The 20,681-nt window shown below is 37.4% G+C and overlaps 1 protein-coding gene across 4 annotated transcripts in view; it reads right to left on the reverse strand.

Moving 5' to 3' along the window:
- Positions 1–284: 284 nt before the first annotated feature.
- The window catches only part of RALGPS2 (Ral GEF with PH domain and SH3 binding motif 2), a 322,932-nt gene continuing 302,535 nt past the window's right edge, over positions 285–20,681 (reverse strand). For all 4 annotated transcript variants that reach the window (XM_019952266.3, XM_019952267.3, XM_019952269.3 and 1 more), the window contains 3 exons: positions 11,335–11,440; positions 8,661–8,752; positions 285–5,980 (listed from right to left, as the gene is read on the reverse strand). In XM_019952266.3, coding sequence (XP_019807825.1) covers positions 5,951–5,980; positions 8,661–8,752; positions 11,335–11,440 — 228 coding nt within the window. In that variant the 3' untranslated portion in view covers positions 285–5,950. The remainder of the gene's footprint in view (positions 5,981–8,660; positions 8,753–11,334; positions 11,441–20,681) is intronic.

Raw genomic sequence — 20,681 nt, forward strand, 5'->3', positions numbered from 1 at the left:
GGGACTGGTCATATTATATCACATACTTGGAGTGGGGAGATACGGTTGGAAATATTATACCCTTGACCTCTTTTCCCCAAGGCCCCATCTGTCAGCATGCCAGGGCACATCCTTGTTCTGGGATAAAGAAGAGCAACTGAAGTTTACCCAGATAGAAGCTTCCCCATACCAACAAAATCCTTGTCAACTATTTTAGAAAGAGGAAAAAAATCAACTTAGAGCATTTATTTAAAAGTTAATGATAAAAATGTAAATATGGAAACAAACTATCCCCACACAATCTATATTTTTAAGTAATTTATTCCAATAGAAATATTTCAGAAAACTGTACTTAAATTCATTTTAAGTTAGATTATGCAAACACACTGAAGATCTCACACTCACATTTGCATATTAAACAGAAACAAAAAGTGAGAGAGGAACCAAGCTGCACGTCACTCCAGGAGGTCATAGTGCAAATGAGTACTTCATCTTTGTACCTCAAGTTAACCGGGATGAAGGAGAATAAAAATGGCTTGTGTTTTCCTGTATATTATCATCATTGGATATTCATCCCCACAGATGCTTTTATCTCCTTTAGATTACACTGTGAACGAGTTCCCCACCCCCTCCCCGCACATAACATACTTCAGTCGGCTGTAAAACAATGGATTTGTCAATAATCAAGGTATAGAAACTCTTTTGAGTGTCTGGTGACTTATTATCAGCTACTCTGTCAGACCTAGTAAGTCAATAATTACTGGACTATATCTGTGAATAGTTCTAATAAGTGGTATCTTCATGGGAAAATTAATATTTGTTACCTCATATCTAAAGCACAGCTAAGTACGAAATTTTCTACTTGTCTATTTTGAAAAAAAGTTCAATCCCAAAACATTCTAATTATGTATTCCTTTAATCCCATCACCACTTTGCAGTCCAAATGACTAGAATCAAACTTTAATTTCTACTAACAACCCCTAAGGACGAGTTAACCCTTCATTTGGCTTTAAACACTAAATTTACTTGCCTATTCTAGAACATACTAGCCCTTTAAAAAATGTGAAAATAGCATCTTGACTCAGTTGAACAAGAGTAGCTCCAGATCTTGCAATAATCTCGGAGAAGCAAAATGTTTCCAGGCTTTGCTTTTACTGAGAATTGGCTTACTCTCTTAACTTCTCTTTAATTTATATTTTGGAGCTGTTTTCACTTTCCTGACATAGTATTTTCAAGTAAACAATAACTGGTAGGTTAAGTGACTGCTTGTTTGGTCTGAGTCTTATTTAAATATAAGAATGTACTGAACTAAATCTCACTTCTGGGAAAAGGGACTCTCATTTCGGGATTTCAGTAGCTTTAACAAAACCCAAACAGATCTTTCTGGCTGTACTGCATTCTTTTAAGGATTTTCTGAAAGGACATAATTAAATCTATGTTCAAAACAACAATTTCAACAACACAAAATAAAAATAAACTCAGCTGGATGGATGCTCTTCAAAGTTGTTCTCAGGAGTGCTCATCTAAAGGCTGATTTGGTGGGTTTAATTTTAATCTTCTACCCTGGAAGGAGAGGAGCAGGGACGGAGCTTGTCTGAAAAGACTCAAAGCCAAGGTGGAATGCAACAATTACCTAGAGTGATCTGCACACATTTTCTTAGACCTGCTGTGAGAAAGAGTAAGCTGGTGGAGAGAGGGATAGCACACACTCCTGAAATAAGAGGAGTAACAGGGCAAGTGATTATTGTCATACTCGATGCCCTAAAGTTGGTCTTCAAATTGATAAGGCACTGACCAAATCTTCCCCACACTACATACTTGAGATACCAGTGTAATGAAATTGCTTTCCAAAAGCTTAAAAGTTTGCATGCACAGATGTCTTTCATTGGAATCCTCTAACAAGAGAAAAGTAATTACTTTAGACACAAGCCATTTTTAAGGAAGCAAAACCAGAAATACTTAAATCATTTTGAAAAGGTTGACTTCACACAGAAAATAATTATCACCAATGTGATTAAATAACAATGTTTGTTAGAAAAAAACAGAATACTACTCTGGCTGTAAAATTATAAATTTACTATGTTTGAAAGAAATATAAAAGAAGAGAGAGAGAGAGAGAGAAAATAAAAGCAAACCCTAAAAGATCACTGAAGAAGTCAGACAAACCTCACCACTTGCTTTGTATCACCTATTCATGCAACAGCTGTACTACTGTTCCACGGGGACACAGTAAAAATTCATCTTCATTTTCAAAAAGGGATCCAATTATTTCAAAAGCCTTTGAAGCAGAGAATTTTTTTAAAATTGATGATTATCTTCTGTTAAGCAACGCTGGTACCCCTTGTTTGCAGAAGAAGATAATATGGTGGTTTAAAAACTCGTTGTAAAGGAATGTGCCTCAAAAAAACAGGAAGGAAATCAATAGTGGATACATTCTTCTAAAAAGTTAATGGATTAAATCTACTATTATTGTCGATTTCTAATTAATATGATGTCCTATAGTTTTGTCTTCAGTAGTAAAGGCATATTTAACTTACAGATTTAACCTTAAAAAAGAAAAAAGAAAAAAGAAAAAAGACTTCCGCTCAAATCATTTGGCCAGGTAAATTCTAGTAATCCTAAGAGAGCAATAGGCCGGGCTGCTCTTGGAGGGCCCTGGTTTCAACTAATACATAAGGTGTATACACTAGAGACCGTAAACATTTTTTCCTTCTATAACAGTGCACCTTGGGCTCCTTTATAAATCTTCTAGAAGAGGAATAAAGCCACTTACAGAAACTTTGCAGCTACAAACACCCTAGTTCTTGACATACAAAAAGACACAATACCAAGACAGTCCATACAGAAAGTAGTGCAATAGTCATATGGCATTTTCCACACAGGAAAACATTTGTCATTGAAGTACATGCCTGGGGAGTAAAAAATACTCAAACTCAAATTGCTTGGATCCCTTTTTGCAATGTTTACGCAAATAATATCTACACAGTGAAGAAAATGTAATAGGAAGGTGTGTTTGATTGGTTCTTTTAATTCTTACAGTTTGGAGGTACGGTAAAAATAAAGCCTCTGAAAAAAATAAGCAGAACTCAAACAAAGAGGGAGCATGAGACCAAAAACAGTGCTCTTCGAGGTCAGCAGTTATTTTTATAGTTGTATTTTAAAAACTGTTATGTTACTTCTGCATGAAAAATAAGCTTCCATGTTCAAACAAACAGTTAAATAAGATGTGCCTCAAACTGTATTTTGGGTGGTATTATACTATTACACCAGGCTGGATAATATACCAATCATTATGTTTACCAAAAAGTAGCTTAAATTATAATGGAATTTCCAATGAGGTCTTCTTGACTTGGAGAGAAACAAATGAGCTTAATATTGGTGGAAATTTCAAGCTTTTGAGTCGCTACTTTACAAATTTATTAAGGGTAGGCCTTACAAGAGGAGAAAAATTTCACCTTCCCACTAATACACTGCCTAAATATTTAATATATTTTGGTAACATTTATTTTTCCTTGAATTATTATTAGGTCTCATTTGGTGAATTACAGATAAAAAATTCACCTACACTATTTTAATTCACTTCCTTCACTGATCTTTGCTTCAAATGCTAAATTCACCTTAAAAAGCAATGAGCAATCTTTTGAATGGACAAATTTGAAGACAAAAATAATGGTGACGTCCGCTGCACGGTTCAGTTTCAGTCAGTCAGAGGCCACAAATCTATATATGGACTTAGTCACCAAACCTGAACACTGTTCTCACGCTGCACAAGCAGCCTCATGTTTAGCGCTGAAAATATCAAACACATCTTCCAGTGGAGCTCTCTCTTTGGCAAAACTGTGGGCTGTCAGGCTCTGACTTCCAGGTGCATATCTCCACAGAAACTTATCTACTTTAGCTTATTTATGACAAACAGAAAACATAATAAAAAATCCACAGAGTTTTCATCCACAGTGTTTTTTAAAAAGCACATACACTGTTAAAAACACTTATTTCTGAAGAGAAATAAACAAGAAAATTAAAACAAAAGTCCGATGTGCAAGGTCTACAGAGTAATACTGCTATGCTGGTTATGCAGAGGGCCTCTTCTCAGCGCCCAGTGTGGGCTATGCTGGGAGATAAAATCACTAGCATAGGCCACATTTTGCCCTCTTCCAGCTCATGTCACTTTTCACAAAACCAGAAGTAATGGTATTACTAACTGTGCTATATGAGAAAGATATTTGAACTCTTAATATCCTTTCCAAACAGAACACTAAATTTAAAAACTAAGCACTCAGGGAAAGCTCTTCTACTTTCCAATGGAGAGATTTTTTAGCTAATTATTCTAATAAGCAATATTTTCTATTTAAGTTTCATGGATTCAAGGATGAAATACTTATGATTAAAAAAAAGCATAAAATTCTCCAAGAATACAATCTGAAAAATTTTATGTGAGGCCCAAAGTAATAGAAGTCTATCAGAAGTTACCAGTCAAAAAGCACTTCTTACTCTGGGCCACAGCCAAAATCCATGATGCCTCATGAGTTTGTAACATCCAACACACAGCCTTTTTTCAAGTGCCAGTTTTTTGTTAAAACTCTAAGGCATTTCACCTGCAAACATTTTTTGTAACTTAACATTTATTTCAAAAGTTAAATGCATTATTGCATTAAAGAGCTCTCACAAAACTGCTTGATCAACTACTGACAAAATATGGTTTCATTGTAAGGACCTATAGTAAGTTTTGAGAAAAATGTTTGTAATAAAGGAAGCTTAAGTAGGAAGGAAAGTTTTGATACTTAAAATTCCCAGCATCTCAGTCTTTCACCTTTTTCCCTTTGAAAATTATTTTGTATGCCTTATAATAAAATACATACATGCATACGTACATACGTCGACTCTCTTTTAAACAAATGTGATCCTGAATCTCATATTGATCAAAAATAATGAAAATGAATAACAAAAAAAATAACTGGCATTGTGCACATGAAACACTGTAAAGGAAACTATCCTGATAAAATATCAATACATCACCCTTGATGATAAAAATCACCTGTGAGTGATAGAAGGGGTAATCCAATTCACTTGAAAAATGTAGTTATTGTAAAATCTTCTTAGAAAAGTTTAGGTAGGGATTACAGTTCTCTACTAAGCAGATCTGTGGTCCAACAATGAACTCATATAGAAGGCCAAGCTTTAAACCCAGCTAAAAACAACCATGTTTTCTGGAGCCCACTTGAAAAAAGTGTCTGGCATATGAACACTCAGCCTTTATACCTCCTGCAGGAAATAATGTACCCCAAACAGTACTAAATTTCAGAAGTTTAGTGTTTTTAAAAATCTCCCCTCATCCAAAACAACCCCCCCCCAAATCCCAAACAAACTCCAACAACTCACATTATTAACATTTCTAATTCCTACACTCTTGTTGTGAAAAAGCGAGTGAGGCTGCAGACTAATGGAAGCTCAAGCAAACCTTTCCGCTAGGCTGCTGGTAGAACCCTACTAAGCTGGAGTAGCTTTACACCTCACTTTAAACCCAGCTCCTAATGTAACCCATAAGAAATATGTTTTTCTTTTTAAAGTGTATCTAAAAAAAGGCGATTCTCCCCTCCAAAATTAGTACAAAGTTAAAAGAAATGCAAATTAGCTACGATCTATTCCAAGCACAGCACCGCCAGAAGATTCACACACACTATTTGGTGTTTCATGTTGGTTTTCCTTTCATTCTTTTAAGGCAGTGGTTTCCACAGGTCAGTTCAGAGATAAGAAGCATGGTCCATGGCAGTTTGTTTTGCAACTCCAATTTGTTCTCTGGGAATATCTCACTTCATTCCCTGAAATTAGTGCTTTTTTGGTTCAGAACTCCAGAGGCTGAGATGGAACCTCTGGGCTCTTCCTGGCACAGGATTGGTTTATAGCTGGCGCTCTTTCATCAGGTCCTTGCTTTCACTTAAGATAACAGTTCACCTTGTTTTTTATCAGGCTTTTACTCAAAAGTCATCAAGTTTGTAGGAACCTAAAAAATATAAGCATTACAAACTGACAGTATTTAAAAGGTGTTTTTCAAAGTACTATTTCTTATATTTCCTTGTCATTCTAAGTAAGCCCAAATATTAAAATCTTTCTGACCTAAATATCTTTTTAAAAAAGGAATTTGATAGAAGGTACTGTAATTGTTTATGAATAATGAATAAAATACACTAGAACATTTTTGAGAGGAAGTCACTGAGATGAGTTAATACTTTTTCCAATAAATTGAAATCCGGGTGGGAAAAAGGGCAGAGACAGTATCTTTCTTGTCTAACACAGGGGAGCTCAGGAGATGTTTGCTGAGTGAATAAATGAATGAGGAAAGAGTAAGTATGGCCGTAGTAGTGTGAGATTCCACACAAAATGCTTGTCATCATTTATTTTTTCATTATATGTATTACAATGAATTCCTACATGCAAATTTTAAAATGCAGCACAGATAATTTTATAACAAACATTACTAAGAATTTCTTTGTGAAATCATCATGAAAATGAGTATAAAAGAATAAAACTCATTGCTAGATAAACTCTTACCTGAAACTTTGTGACTCTGAAAAATCTATAGGTTATATAACAGTTTGCTGCTTATAGACTGGATCAAATTTAATTTGATTTCTTTTAAGTCTGAAATTCAACAATAATTCTTAGAAATATGAATATATTTTGTTTTTAAAAATTAATGAACCCTCTAGTCAAGGACTAAAGAGGGCTTCACCATGCTAAAAAAAAATGCTCTTAACTTTTACTACCAGTTTTCCAAAGTTATGCTGGTAGAGAAATTCATGCATCAGTGGTCATTACTCTGTCCTTTAAAAGAGCTTAACAGTTCCCACACTTTAGCAACCTTTTTCTGAAAACCTGGGATACTAAAAAAAAAAAAAGATTAATCTCTTATGTGTGTCAGCTTCTGAATGAAAAATTATTTGACAATATAATCATAACTGAACTATAAATACAACAGTACAAATCCAAGAGTGCTTAAATTAAAGTATAAATTCTCAGGGTCTGGTTCTAAGAAAACCAATATTTTAATAAAGTAACACTTTCATTTCCTCCTAAGCTGCCTGACTATGGTTTAAGGTGTTGTACCTGAGTTAGAGTCTTCTACTAAAAGTTTTCAAATTTCACAGCTTCTATTTATAAATTTGCTACTTCTCTGATTCTTCCAAGTATAGGAACAAACAAATTAAAAAAACCCCATTTATACACATCTGGTTGGCTTATTCAGTAGCAAAGTCCACTAATATAATAAAAAGAAATTGAACCTCTATGCTGGTACGCATACCCTGTCTAGATTAATCTTGAAACTTGAGATTGAAAAGAAATGATACAGTACTTTAAGCTACATTTAAAGAAAATGTACGGCATGGAGCTGAATCCTGAAAAACTTGGTTTAGGCAAAAGAAGGTTTGTTTCCTTCATTCTGTCCCAGACACTAACTTGACAGGGGCAAGAAAGTAATTTTTGCTCTATGGTATTTCATGTCCTTAAGGGACATTGTTAAGAATGGTACCAAATATTGCTATTAGTCTTTCATATATTTTTGAAATAAAAATTGTAAGAGAACAAGGCCCATTCCAACAATATTTAAGAAGAATGAATCTATAGGATGAAGACAGAGTTTGTGTCATCTCAGGTCCACGATTTTTTACTTGTTTGACCCTGTGTAGGTCATTTAGGATTTCCGAGCCTTAGTTTCTTCCTTTATCAAAAAAGGGATAATAACTTGGGTCCTGATAGCACACAGTGGAAAATACGTTTATAACCTTTATAAACTTGTATAATGTATTATATTATTCAAAATTAGCTATTGATAACACTTACCATATACCTCTGTATTTCAGTACCTTAAGACAATAAAATTTTCAAATATATTCAACTGAAAACTGGCCTAAAAAAGTCTATGTTTATTTATGTCTGCCCTACCAATTCATGGTTCAACTTTAAATCTGCAACCGGGTTTGGGGAAAACACCACTATGGATTCATTCCCCTTTGTAGCTGAAAGCCTTTGAGTTAGACCATCTTTGTTTCAGTAAAAATAAAAACAAACAAAAAGTCCACATACTTTTGGGTTTCACTGCAAGCACAGGAACCCGCATAAAATTGTCAATAGAACAAGTAAAGACAAATCAGAATAATTTTTGTTAAGGTGCCATCATATTTTTACCTCTCTAGAGTCTCCTTGCCTCCCACTACATTCTCCCAACAAGGGCTACAGTTCCCTGTTTTGAACACCTGAAGCTTGTTCCATCTTCAGGGTCTTTGTGCACTTACTCTTCCCTCCACCAGAACTTTGTTCCCCCTTATCTTCACATGGCCCTTCCTTCCTGTCATTCATGTCATTGTCATCTCTTTAGGGAGATCTTTGCTGTTCACTCTTATTTATTTAAAGTCTGTCTCTACTCCCATCACTCCGTATCATGTAATTCTATTTTGTTCATACGGTTTTTATGACTTGAAATTTTGTTATTTGTTCGCTTGTTTATTACCCATCTCCTCTCTAAAATGTGGACTTCATGTCTTGCTGACTGTGGTCAACAAGAAATAGAATATGAACAGTTTCCCTACTTCACTCCAAAAATGAGTCCACTTACTTCTCTTTGGAACTCTTTTAAATATATTCGCAATTTATGGACTATTTTGAGGGTTAAGAGAGATGCTTACCTGTTGTTTGTTACTTTGGCAGGCTGCACTCAAGTGCTTAAACCACAGCATTGCATTCATCCTGCTGCCAGCTTGAAATTTGTATGAATTTCCTAAAATTATTAAAAACAAAGGGAAACAATAAAAATTGATGACAGTTCTCCGTTTAAGAATTCTATTTCTCTAACACCTGATTTTCCAATACATATAAAACGAAGAGTTCTCTGTGCTACATTCACGTGCTATCATTTATGCAGAAAGTCACTGTTTTGCTGTTTATGAATTGGAAAAGAAGTATTTTGCCTCCTTAAATGCTCTTTAAAGTATATTTAAATAAAATAATTGTTTGGGGCTTCCCTGGTGGCGCAGTGGTTAAGAATCCACCTGCCAATGCAGGAGACACGGGTTCGATCCCTGGTCTGGGAAGATCCCACATGCCGCGGAGCAACTAAGCCCATGTGCCGCAACTACTGAGCCTGCACTCTAGAGCCCACGAGCCACGACTACTGAAGCCCGTGTGCCTAGAGCCTGTGCTCCGCAGCAAGAGAAGCCTCCGCAATGAGAAGCCTGCGCACTGCAACGAAGAGTAGCCCCCGCTCACCGCAACTAGAGAAAGACCGCACGCAGCGAAGACCCAACGCAGCCAAAAAAAAAAAAAAAAAAAAAAAATAATAATAATTGTTTGGCTTCTCTAGATTTGTGTGAGTGGATGAGAGTGCAGGATATCACTTCTCAGCACTATTTAGATGATCTAAATATTAGTAGATGCTAATACTGAATTTTTATAGGCCAGAATGCTTTAACACTTAAATATTAGCTATTTAATGTGATTAAGGATTAATCAGCTAACATCAATATAACCTATGCTTTTAGTTTTTAGTTAACATTTGTCAAAATTATTAGAGAAATTTCTAGGTCTAGTGAGGGCTTATGTGAAAAATCTGAGAAGGCAACTCTTTCTCTTTTAGAAAATTAGAAATTCATTTGTTTCATGTGTGTTGTATGTATTTAGACCTTATGTTGACTCTAATTCAAAACTGACACATAATAAGGATATTTTATATGTTTATATGTATTAAGGTAATAAACTGAGAAAAGAAGAAAGGACTCATGTAGTATAGGTGCCCTAAGTTGAGCTTAATTCCCCTTTTTCACTGACCTGAGTTCTTTTTATCTCCCAATTCTTACTGAGTGCTACTCTTTCCTTTATAACTGAATTCAATGGCTCAAGAGCCTCATCTATATGCAGGCGTTATACAGCTCTTCTTTGAGATTTTCTCAAAGACTTTTTTTCACTTTCAGAGGCAACAGCTTTCTTCACCAAATGTTTAATTACTAAAATAACACTGTTTTGCTTGTTAAACACAGATGCAAACATTAGATCAACCTAAATAGCAGACGTATCTGATCAGCTGGCCACAGCTGCCATTTACCTACTCTCTCCTCCCTTAAAAAGACCATCAGTACAGACTTCATAAAAACCTTGTACTCTGAAACGGTTCTGTCAAACACACTAAGGAACTGATGGAAGACAAATAATTTGTTAACTTAACCCCATGAAAATGATCTTTTATAAATAATGAAGGCCTTTGGGATTGGCAGGGTGGAGGCTGGGGCTTTGAATTCAGAATGTTGAGTAGGAGCTCCTTACTCTGTAAGTCAACCTATTTCATCTAAAAACATAACATTTTGCTATTATTTTTTTCTGTACTAACTTTTTCTGCATATTTTCTTAAATTTTTACTTAAAGTACCACAATATCCTAAAAGCCGAATATCTGTGGATATGCATTCTAAATAAACAGAAGTCAGAGTATAATTTTACAGTCAGTAAATGGTAATATAACTTCATTTTAGTAGTAGTGAGCTGCTGAAGTGGAAGATTCTGGGCAGATATGAAAGAATTTTCTTTCTGGCTTCCTTTGTGGTGCTTATCAACAGCTGGCAGATTTTACGAAGGAAGAGCTGCAACCACATGAGGATCTGTTCTGATGACCACTGAGGTCTCCACAACTGGCACAGGCAGGGTGAGAAGGTATGATCTGATTCTACTACACAGCCCACCCTCCAACCTCTCTCATCCACTTTTAAAGTTTAAAGTTTTTAAAACTCCTATGGTCAATAGCCAACACTTTCACTCATAAATGTCTCTATACATTGTAAGCTAAGTATTATAATTAAAATTATACTTATTTGGAAAGTGGTTTGAGTCAAATTACCAATTAATTTAATTAAAAGTAATGGAATAAAAACCATTTAAAGGAAAACTTCTGCCACATTCAGAGCTTAAGAATAACAATTGATCTCAGAATATAAACGAAGGGGTACTGCATATTGTAAATCTGAGATTTTAAAGTTAACAGTGGTCTATAGATTCTCGAATTCCCTCCTTCCTTTTCTGGTTATTAGCTCTCTAGGGATTATCTGGGTTTTTAATTTCAAGCTTATGCCCACGTAGCAAAGAAAATAAGCTTATTTAATAAGCTTATTAAATAAGCAATTAATAGATATTGATATCTAAAAATATTGCTATCATTAGTATACATTACATTATGTGACACAAATATTTCCCAAGAGATTGAACTACACAAACAATGCCCCTAGTCGTGTATTCCAGTTAAACTATTGATAAATTTTGGCTTATCGAAAGTTGTGTACATGCAATACCTTAAGCCCTAGTTATTTTAATGATTCACCTTTCTCAGAGTCAGTCAGCAAGAAGAGATCTGGATGTTCCGGGTCATCAGCCATCATCACCATCCATCCTACTACAGACACGTTCTTATTTGATGTTGATTTGAACTGAGAGATAAAAAAAATAATTAATGGAAACAAAATTTATGGCTTATTCTATGTAAAAATTAACTGTTAGAGAGCATATTTTCAGTTTCTCCTAGAGAGAGACGAGATTTCATGCTGGTCAGGTCTGCTCCCGGTCTCTTACAACTAAATTCCATGTAGGCATGCCCTCTTCAGATAGTCTCTTATACTTTCCAGATCTTTCCCAGCTTCAACTCTTCATCAAAAGTTAACTGTCCTAGCGTCCACTCCCAAAGACCATGATCTGTTAGTAGATCTGGTAAATTTTTCTGTATTGTTTTTTTTTTGTTACTGTGCTACACCTCATCCCTTCGTTATAGGAAACACACTTCCATTTTAATAGAGGTGTTATCTCCACACACACATCCTTTACTGAATATAACTGACATATAACATTGTATAAGTTTAAGGTGTACCAATGTAATAGGGGTGTTATCTTAAACCTGATAACCTGATGATTCAATGAATCAGCACCGCCATCACAATTCTTAATAATATATTCTTGCCTGTATTTCTCAAAAAGAAGGTATTCTTAGCATGCTTGTTACTTGTCTAGTTATTCTTTATTTTATAAAGTTACACTTTAGTAATGGAAAAAAAAGGGCTGTTATAAAAGCAAGAAATTTAAGTTAATCCTACTCATGAACATAAATGAAAAAATGTTAAATAAAATATTGGCAAACTAATCTAGCAGTGTATAAAAAAGCTGGTACATGATGGCCAAACTGGATTTATCCCAGGAATATGAGGGTGACTTAACGTTAGAAACCAATGACTGCAACTAAGTTCGGTTTATTTCATGAAAGCAAGCTTAGTTCAACTTTAGATAAATTATTAAAATAAATCACCATATTAACATTAAAAGAAAAAAGTATGATCAATTCAGTTGATGTAAAATAAAACCATTTGCTAAAATATAATGCATATCTGTGTGACTTGGAATGGAACAGAATTTCCTAATTCAATAAGGAGTACCTACCAAACAAACAACAACAAACCCCCCACAAAACCCGAACAAAACAAAGCAGGAAAGAAAAAAACAAAACAAAACAAAACCCAAACCAAAACCCTGCAACGCATGCTCAAGGGTAAAATGCTAAAAACACTTCAAAATCAGTTTTAAGACAAGGATGCCCACCATTGCTACTTCCATCCAACACTGAATTGGAAGACCTAGTCAGCACACTAAGATAACAGGAAAGAAATAAAAGGTATAAGGGTGAGGAAGAAATAAAACTGCCATTACTCACAGATGATATTATCTACACAGAAAATCCACCAAGTTAATAAGAAAGATCAGCAAGGATGCTTGGAAAAGATCAATATAAAAGTCAACTGCGGGCTTCCCTGGTGGTGCAGTGGTTGAGAGTCTGCCTGCTGATGCAGGGGACACGGGTTCGTGCCCCGGTCCGGGAAGATCCCACATGCCGCGGAGTGGCTGGGCCCGTGAGCCATGGCTGCTGAGCCTGCACGTCCGGAGTCTGTGCTCCGCAACGGGAGAGGCCGCAACAGTGAGAGGCCCGCGTACCGCAAAAAAAAAAAAAAAAAAAGTCAACTGCAATTTTATACACTAGAATTATAAAAGTCACTTATAGGAAAGGTACCTAGTAATATATGTAACAAAAGACATACAGGAAAGTGTAACAGTTAAAAGACTTTCAAGAAGATCTAAATCAACAGAGAAAAACCATGAGATGAAGAAAAAGGTTCAATGTTGTAAAGATGTCAATTCTCCCTAAATTGGTCTACAGATTCAGTGTCATTTCAATAAAAATTCCAGTAGGGTTTTATGTGGAACTTGAGAAGCTGATTCTAAAACTTACATGTAAGAGCAAAGGATCAGAAATAGTCAAGACACTCCTGAAGAATTAGGCTAGACTTGCCTTGCTACACAAGACTTATAAATCTACAGTAACTGAGACCATGAGCTACTGGGACAAGGACAGACTGACAGGGCGATGGAAGTCTAGAAAGCAATCTGTGCACATAGATGCAAACTCAAACGATAAGAGTGGGCTCTGCAGATCAGTGAAGGAAGAATGGACTGTTCAATAGATGGTGCCAGGAAAATTTCTCATCCGTGCAGAAAAATCAAAATGAATGCCTATTTCATAACACATTTCACACACACACCCCTCTGACTCCAGGTGGATCAAGGATTTTAAAGCAAATTGCAAAACTTTAAATCTATTAGTAGAAATTATAGGAGAATATCTTGATGATCTCCGGTTAGAGAAGTATTTTATTTTAAAAACATGACTCAGAAACTGTTACGCATAAAGGAAAGGATAAATTTTATTACTTTAAAATTAAGAACTATTCACTAAAAACATCACAGAGTAAAAAAAAAAACAAATCAAACAAATTGGAAGAAGATATTAGTAACACATAACTGCTAATAGATTAGTATCCAGAGTATATAAGGAACCTTTACCAATTAGTAAGAAAACACGCTATCCAATAAGCAAAAGATTTATCCAGGCATTTTAGAGAAGAAACATGAATGACCAACAACATGAAAAAAACTTCAAACTCATTAATAATCTGGGGTGTGTACATTAAAATCACAAGGTACCGTTTCATATTTACTAGGTTAGCCAAAATTAAAAAGCCTGACAACAAGTATGGTGAGGGTGTGGAACAATGAAAAACCTCATTATGCTGTTGGTGAGTATGTAAATCAATTTGGCATTTTCTTGTAAAGTTGAACGTTTGCCTTCCTTGGTATATAATCTAGAGAACATATGCACAAAAATATTCATAGTAGCTTTGTTAGATACAGCAATAACCTGGAAAGCATCCAAATATCCATCAGTAGAATGATGAATAAATTATGGCAGATTCATAACGTGGAAGACTATTCAAGTGTGAAAAGGAATAAAGGACAGCTATATGCATCAACAGTGATGAATCTCATCAACAATATATTAAGCAACAAATGGACTGCTTAAAATTATATATGTGGGGGACTTCCGGGAAGATGGCAGAAGAGTAAGACGCGGAGATCACCTTCCTCTCCACAGATACACCAGAAATACATCTACGCGTGGAACAACTCCTACAGAACACCTACTGAACGCTGGCAGAAGACCTCAGACCTCCCAAAAGGCAAGGAACCCCCCACGTACCTGGTTAGGGCAAAAGAATAAACAGAGACAAAAGGATAGGGACGGGTCCTGCACCAGCGGGAGAGAGCTGTGAAGGAGGAAAAGTGTCCACACACTAGGAAGCCCCTTCGCGGGTGGAGACTTCGGGAGGCGGAGTGGGGGAGCTTGGGAGCCGCGGAGGAGAGCACAGCAACAGGGGTGCGGAGGGCAAAGCGGACAGATTCCAGCGCAGAGGATCGGGCCGACCGGCACTCACCAGCCGAGAGGCTTGTCTGCTCCCCCGCCGGGGCGGGCGGGACTGGGAGCTGAGGCTCCGGCTTTTGTCGGAGCGCCGGGAGAGGACTGAGGTTGGCGGCGTGAACACAGCCTGCAGGGCGTTGGTGCGCCGCGGCTGGCCGGGAGAGAGTCTGGGGAGGGGTCTGGACCTGCCGAAGAGGCAAGAGACTTTTACGTCCCTCTTTGTTTCCTGGTGCACCAGGAGAGGGGATTAAGGACGCTGCTTGAGAGAGCTCCAGGGACGGGCGCGAGCCACGGCTAAGTGTGCGGAGCCCAGAGACGGACATGGGACGCTAAGGCCACTGCTGCCGCCGCCAGGAGGCCAGTGTGCGAACACAGGTCACTAGCCACACGCCCTTCCGGGGAGCCTGTGCAGCCCGCCACTGCCAGGGTCCCGGGATCCAGGGACGGCTCCCCGGGAGAGCGCACGGCGCGCCTCAGGCTGCAGCGTCACGCCGGCCTCTGCCGCTGCAGGCCCGCCCCGCACTCCGTGACCCTCCCTACCCCCCCGGCCTGGGTGAGCCAGAGCCTCCGAATCAGCGGCTCCTTTAACCTCGTCCTGTCTGAGCAAAGAACAGACGCCCTCCGGCGACCTACACGCACAGGCGGGGCCAAATCCAAAGCTGAGCCCCTGGGAACTGTCAGAACAAAGAAGAGAAAGGGAAATCTCTCCCAGCAGCCTCAGAAGCAGTGGATTAAAGCTCCACAATCAACTTGATATACCCTGCATCTGTGGAATACCTGAATAGACAACGAATCATCCCAAATTAAGGAGCCCTGTGGATGAAAGGCTCTTGGTGCTGCAGCCAGGACTCAGCGCTGTGCCTCTGAGGTGGGAGAGCCAACTTCAGGACACTGGTCCACAAGAGGCCTCCCAGCTGCACATAATATCAAACAGCAAAAATCTCCGAGAATCTCCATCTCAAAGCCAGCACCCAGCTTCACTCAACGACCAGCAAGCTACAGTGCTGGACATCCTATGCCAAACAACTAGCAAGACAGGAACACAACCCCACCCATTAGCAGAGAGGCTGCCCAAAATCATAGTAAGTCTACAGACACCCCAAAACACACCACCAGACGTGGACCTGCCCACCAGAAAGACAAGATCCAGCCTCATCCACCAGAACACAGGCACTAGTACCCTCCACCAGGAAGCCTACACAACCCACTGAACCAACCTTAGCCACTGGGGACAGACACAAAAAACAACAGGAACTACGAACCTTCAGCCTGCAAAAAAGGAGACCCCCAAACACAGTAAGATAAGCAAAATGAAAAGACAGAAAAACACACAGCAGATGAAGGAGCAAGATAAAAACCCACCAGACCTAACAAATGAAGAGGAAATAGGCAGTCTACCTGAAAAAGAATTCAGAATAATGATAGTAAGGTTGATCCGAAATCTTGGAGATAGAATGGACAATAGAATGGACAAATTGCAAGAATCAGTTAACAAGGACCTAGAAGAACTAAAGATGAAGCAAGCAACGATGAACAACACAATAAATGAAATTAAAAGTACTCTAGATGGGATCAATAGCAGAATAACTGAGGCAGAAGAACGGATAAGTGACCTGGAAGATAAAATAGTGGAAATAACTACTGCAGAGCAGAATAAAGAAAAAAGAATGAAAAGAACTGAGGACAGTCTCAGAGACCTCTGGGACAACATTAAACGCACCAACATTCGAATTATAGGGGTTCCAGAAGAAGAAGAGAAAAAGAAAGGGACTGAGAAAATATTTGAAGAGATTATAGTTGAAAACTTCCCTAATATGGGAAAAGAAATCGTTAATCAAGTCCAGGAAGCACAGAGAGTCCCATACAGGATAAATCCAAGGAGAAATACGCCAAGACACATATTAATCAAATTGTCAAAAATTAAATACAAAGAAAACATATTAAAAGCAGCAAGGGAAAAACAACAAATAACACACAAGGGAATCCCCATAAGGTTAACAGCTGATCTTTCAGCAGAAACTCTGCAAGCCAGAAGGGAGTGGCAGGACATATTGAAAGTGTTGAAGGAGAAAAACCTGCAACCAAGATTACTCTACCCAGCAAGGATCTCATTCAGATTTGATGGAGAAATTAAAACCTTTACAGACAAGCAAAAGCTGAGAGAGTTCAGCACCACCAAACCAGCTCTACAACAACTGCTAAAGGAACTTCTCTAGGCAAGAAACACAAAAGAAGGAAAGGACCTACAATAACGAACCCAAAACAATTAAGAAAATGGGAATAGGAACACACATATCGATAATTACCTTAAATGTAAATGGACTAAATGCTCCCACCAAAAGACACAGATTGGCTGAATGGATACAAAAACAAGACCCATATATTTGCTGTCTACAAGAGACCCACTTCAGACCTAGAGACACATACAGACTGAAAGTAAGGGGATGGAAAAAGGTATTTCATGCAAATGGAAACCAAAAGAAAGCTGGAGTAGCAATTCTCATATCAGACAAAATAGACTTTAAAACAAAGACTATTAGAAGAGACAAAGAAGGACACTACATAATGATCAAGGGATCGATCCAAGAGGAAGATATAACAATTGTAAATATTTATGCACCCAACATAGGTGCACCTCAATACATAAGGCAAATACTGACAACCATAAAAGGGGAAATCGACAGTAACACATTCATAGTAGGGGACTTTAACACCCCACTTTCACCAATGGACAGATCATTCAAAATGAAAATAAATAAGGAAACACAAGCTTTAAATGATACATTAAACAAGATGGACTTAATTGATATTTATAGGACATTCCATCCAAAAACAACAGAATACACATTTTTCTCAAGTGCTCATGGAACATTCTCCAGGATAGATCATATCTTGGGTCACAAATCAAGCCTTGGTAAATTTAAGAAAATTGAAATTGTATCAAGTATCTTTTCTGACCACAACGCCATGAGACTAGATATCAATTACAGGAAAAGATCTGTAAAAAATACAAACACATGGAGGCTAAACAATACACTACTCAATAATGAAGTGATCACTGAAGAAATCAAAGAGGAAATCAAAAAATACCTAGAAACAAATGACAATGGAGACACAACGACCCAAAACCTGTGGGATGCAGCAAAAGCAGTTCTAAGGGGGAAGTTTATAGCAATACAAGCCCACCTTAAGAAGCAGGAAACATCTTGAATAAACAACCTAACCTTGCACCTCAAGCAATTAGAGTAAGAAGAACAAGAAAACCCCAAAGCTAGCAGAAGGAAAGAAATCATAAAAATCAGATCAGAAATAAATGAAAAAGAAATGAAGGAAACAATAGCAAAGATCAATAAAACTAAAAGCTGGTTCTTTGAGAAGATAAACAAAATAGATAAACCACTAGCCAGACTCATTAAGAAAAAAAGGGAGAAGACTCAAATCAATAGAATTAGAAATGAAAAAGGAGAGGTAACAACTGACACTGCAGAAATAAAAGAGATCATGAGAGATTACTACAAGCAACTCTATGCCAATAAAATGGACAATCTGGAAGAAATGGACAAATTCTTAGAAATGCACAACCTGCCAAGACTGAATCAGGAAGAAATAGAAAATATGAACAGACCAATCACAAGCACTGAAATTGAAACTGTGATTAAAAATCTTCCAACAAAGAAAAGCCCAGGACCAGATGGCTTCACAGGCGAATTCTATCAAACATTTAGAGAAGAGCTAACACCTATCCTTCTCAAACTCTTCCAAAATATAGCAGAGGGAGGAACACTCCCAAACTCCTTCTATGAGGCCACCATCACCTTGATACCAAAACCAGACAAGGATGTCACAAAGAAAGAAAACTACAGGCCAATATCACTGATGAACATAGATGCAAAAATCCTCAACAAAATACTAGCAAATAGAATCCAACAGCACATTAAAAGGATCATACACCATGATCAAGTGGGGTTTATTCCAGGAATGCAAGGATTCTTCAATATACGCAAATCTATCAATGTGATAAACCATATTAACAAACTGAAGGAGAAAAACCATATGATCATCTCAATAGATGCAGAGAAAGCTTTTGACAAAATTCAACACCCATTTATGATAAAAACCCTGCAGAAAGTAGGCATAGAGGGAACTTTCCTCAACATAATAAAGGCCATATATGACAAGCCCACAGCAAACATCATCCTCAATGGTGAAAAACTGAAAGCATTTCCACTAAGATCAGGAACAAGACAAGGTTGCCCACTCTCACCACTCTTATTCAACATAGTTTTGGAAGTTTTAGCCACAGCAATCAGAGAAGAAAAGGAAATAAAAGGAATCCAAATCGGAAAAGAAGAAGTAAAGCTGTCACTGTTTGCAGATGACATGATCCTATACATAGAGAACCCTAAAGATGCTACCAGAAAACTACTAGAGCTAATCAATGAATTTGGTAAAGTGGCAGGATACAAAATTAATGCACAGAAATCTCTGGCATTCCTATATACTAATGATGAAAAATCTGAAAGTGAAATCAAGAAAACACTCCCATTTACCATTGCAACAAAAAGAATAAAATATCTAGGAATAAACCTACCTAAGGAGACAAAAGATCTGTATGCAGAAAATTATAAGACACTGATGAAAGAAATTAAAGATGATACCAATAGATGGAGAGATATACCATGTTCTTGGATTGGAAGAATCAACATTGTGAAAATGACTCTACTACCGAAAGCAATCTATAGATTCAATGCAATCCCTATCAAACTACCACTGGCATTTTTCACAGAACTAGAACAAAAAATTTTGCAATTTGTATGGAAACACAAAAGACCCCGAATAGCCAAAGCAATCTTGAGAACGAAAGAAGGAACTGGAGGAATCAGGCTCCCAGACTTCAGACTATACTACAAAGCTACAGTTATCAAAACGGTATGGTACTGGCACAAAAACAGAAAGATAGATCAATGGAACAGGATAGAAAGCCCAGAGATAAACCCACGCACATATGGTCACCTTATCTTTGACAAAGGAGGCAGAAATGTACCGTGGAGAAAGGACAGCCTATTCAATAAGTGGTGCTGGGAAAACTGGACAGCTACATGTAAAAGTATGAAGTTAGATCACTCCCTAACACCATACACAAAAATAAGCTCAAAATGGATTAAAGACCTAAATGTAAGGCCAGAAACTATCAAACTCTTGGAGGAAAACATAGGCAGAACACTCTATGACATAAATCACAGCAAGATTCTTTCTGACCTACCTCCTAGAGTAATGGAAATAAAAACAAGAGTAAACAAATGGGACCTAATGAAACTTAAAAGCTTTTGCGCAGCAAAGGAAACCATAAAGAAGACCAAAAGACAACCCTCAGAATGGGAGAAAATATTTGCAAATGAAGCAACTGACAAAGGATTGATCTCCAAAATTTATAAGCAGCTCATGCAGCTTAATAACAAAAAAACAAACAACCCAATCCAAAAATGGGCAGAAGACCTAAATAGACATTTCTCCAAAGAAGATATACAGAGTGCCAACAAACACATGAAAGAATGCTCAACATCACTAATCATGAGAGAAATGCAAATCAAAACTACAATGAGATATCATCTCACACCAGTCAGAATGGCTATCATCAAAAAATCTAGAAACAATAAATGCTGGAGAGGGTGTGGAGAAAAGGGAACCCTCTTACACTGTTGGTGGGAATGTAAATTGATACAGCCACTGTGGAGAACAGTATGGAGGTTCCTTAAAAAGCTACAAATAGAACTACCATATGACCCAGCAATCCCACTACTGGGCATATACCCTGAGAAAACCATAATTCAAAAAGAGTCATGTACCAAAATGTTCATTGCAGCTCTATTTACAAT

Source organism: Tursiops truncatus, chromosome 1 (assembly GCF_011762595.2).
Source record: "Tursiops truncatus isolate mTurTru1 chromosome 1, mTurTru1.mat.Y, whole genome shotgun sequence".
NCBI lineage: Eukaryota > Metazoa > Chordata > Mammalia > Artiodactyla > Delphinidae > Tursiops > Tursiops truncatus.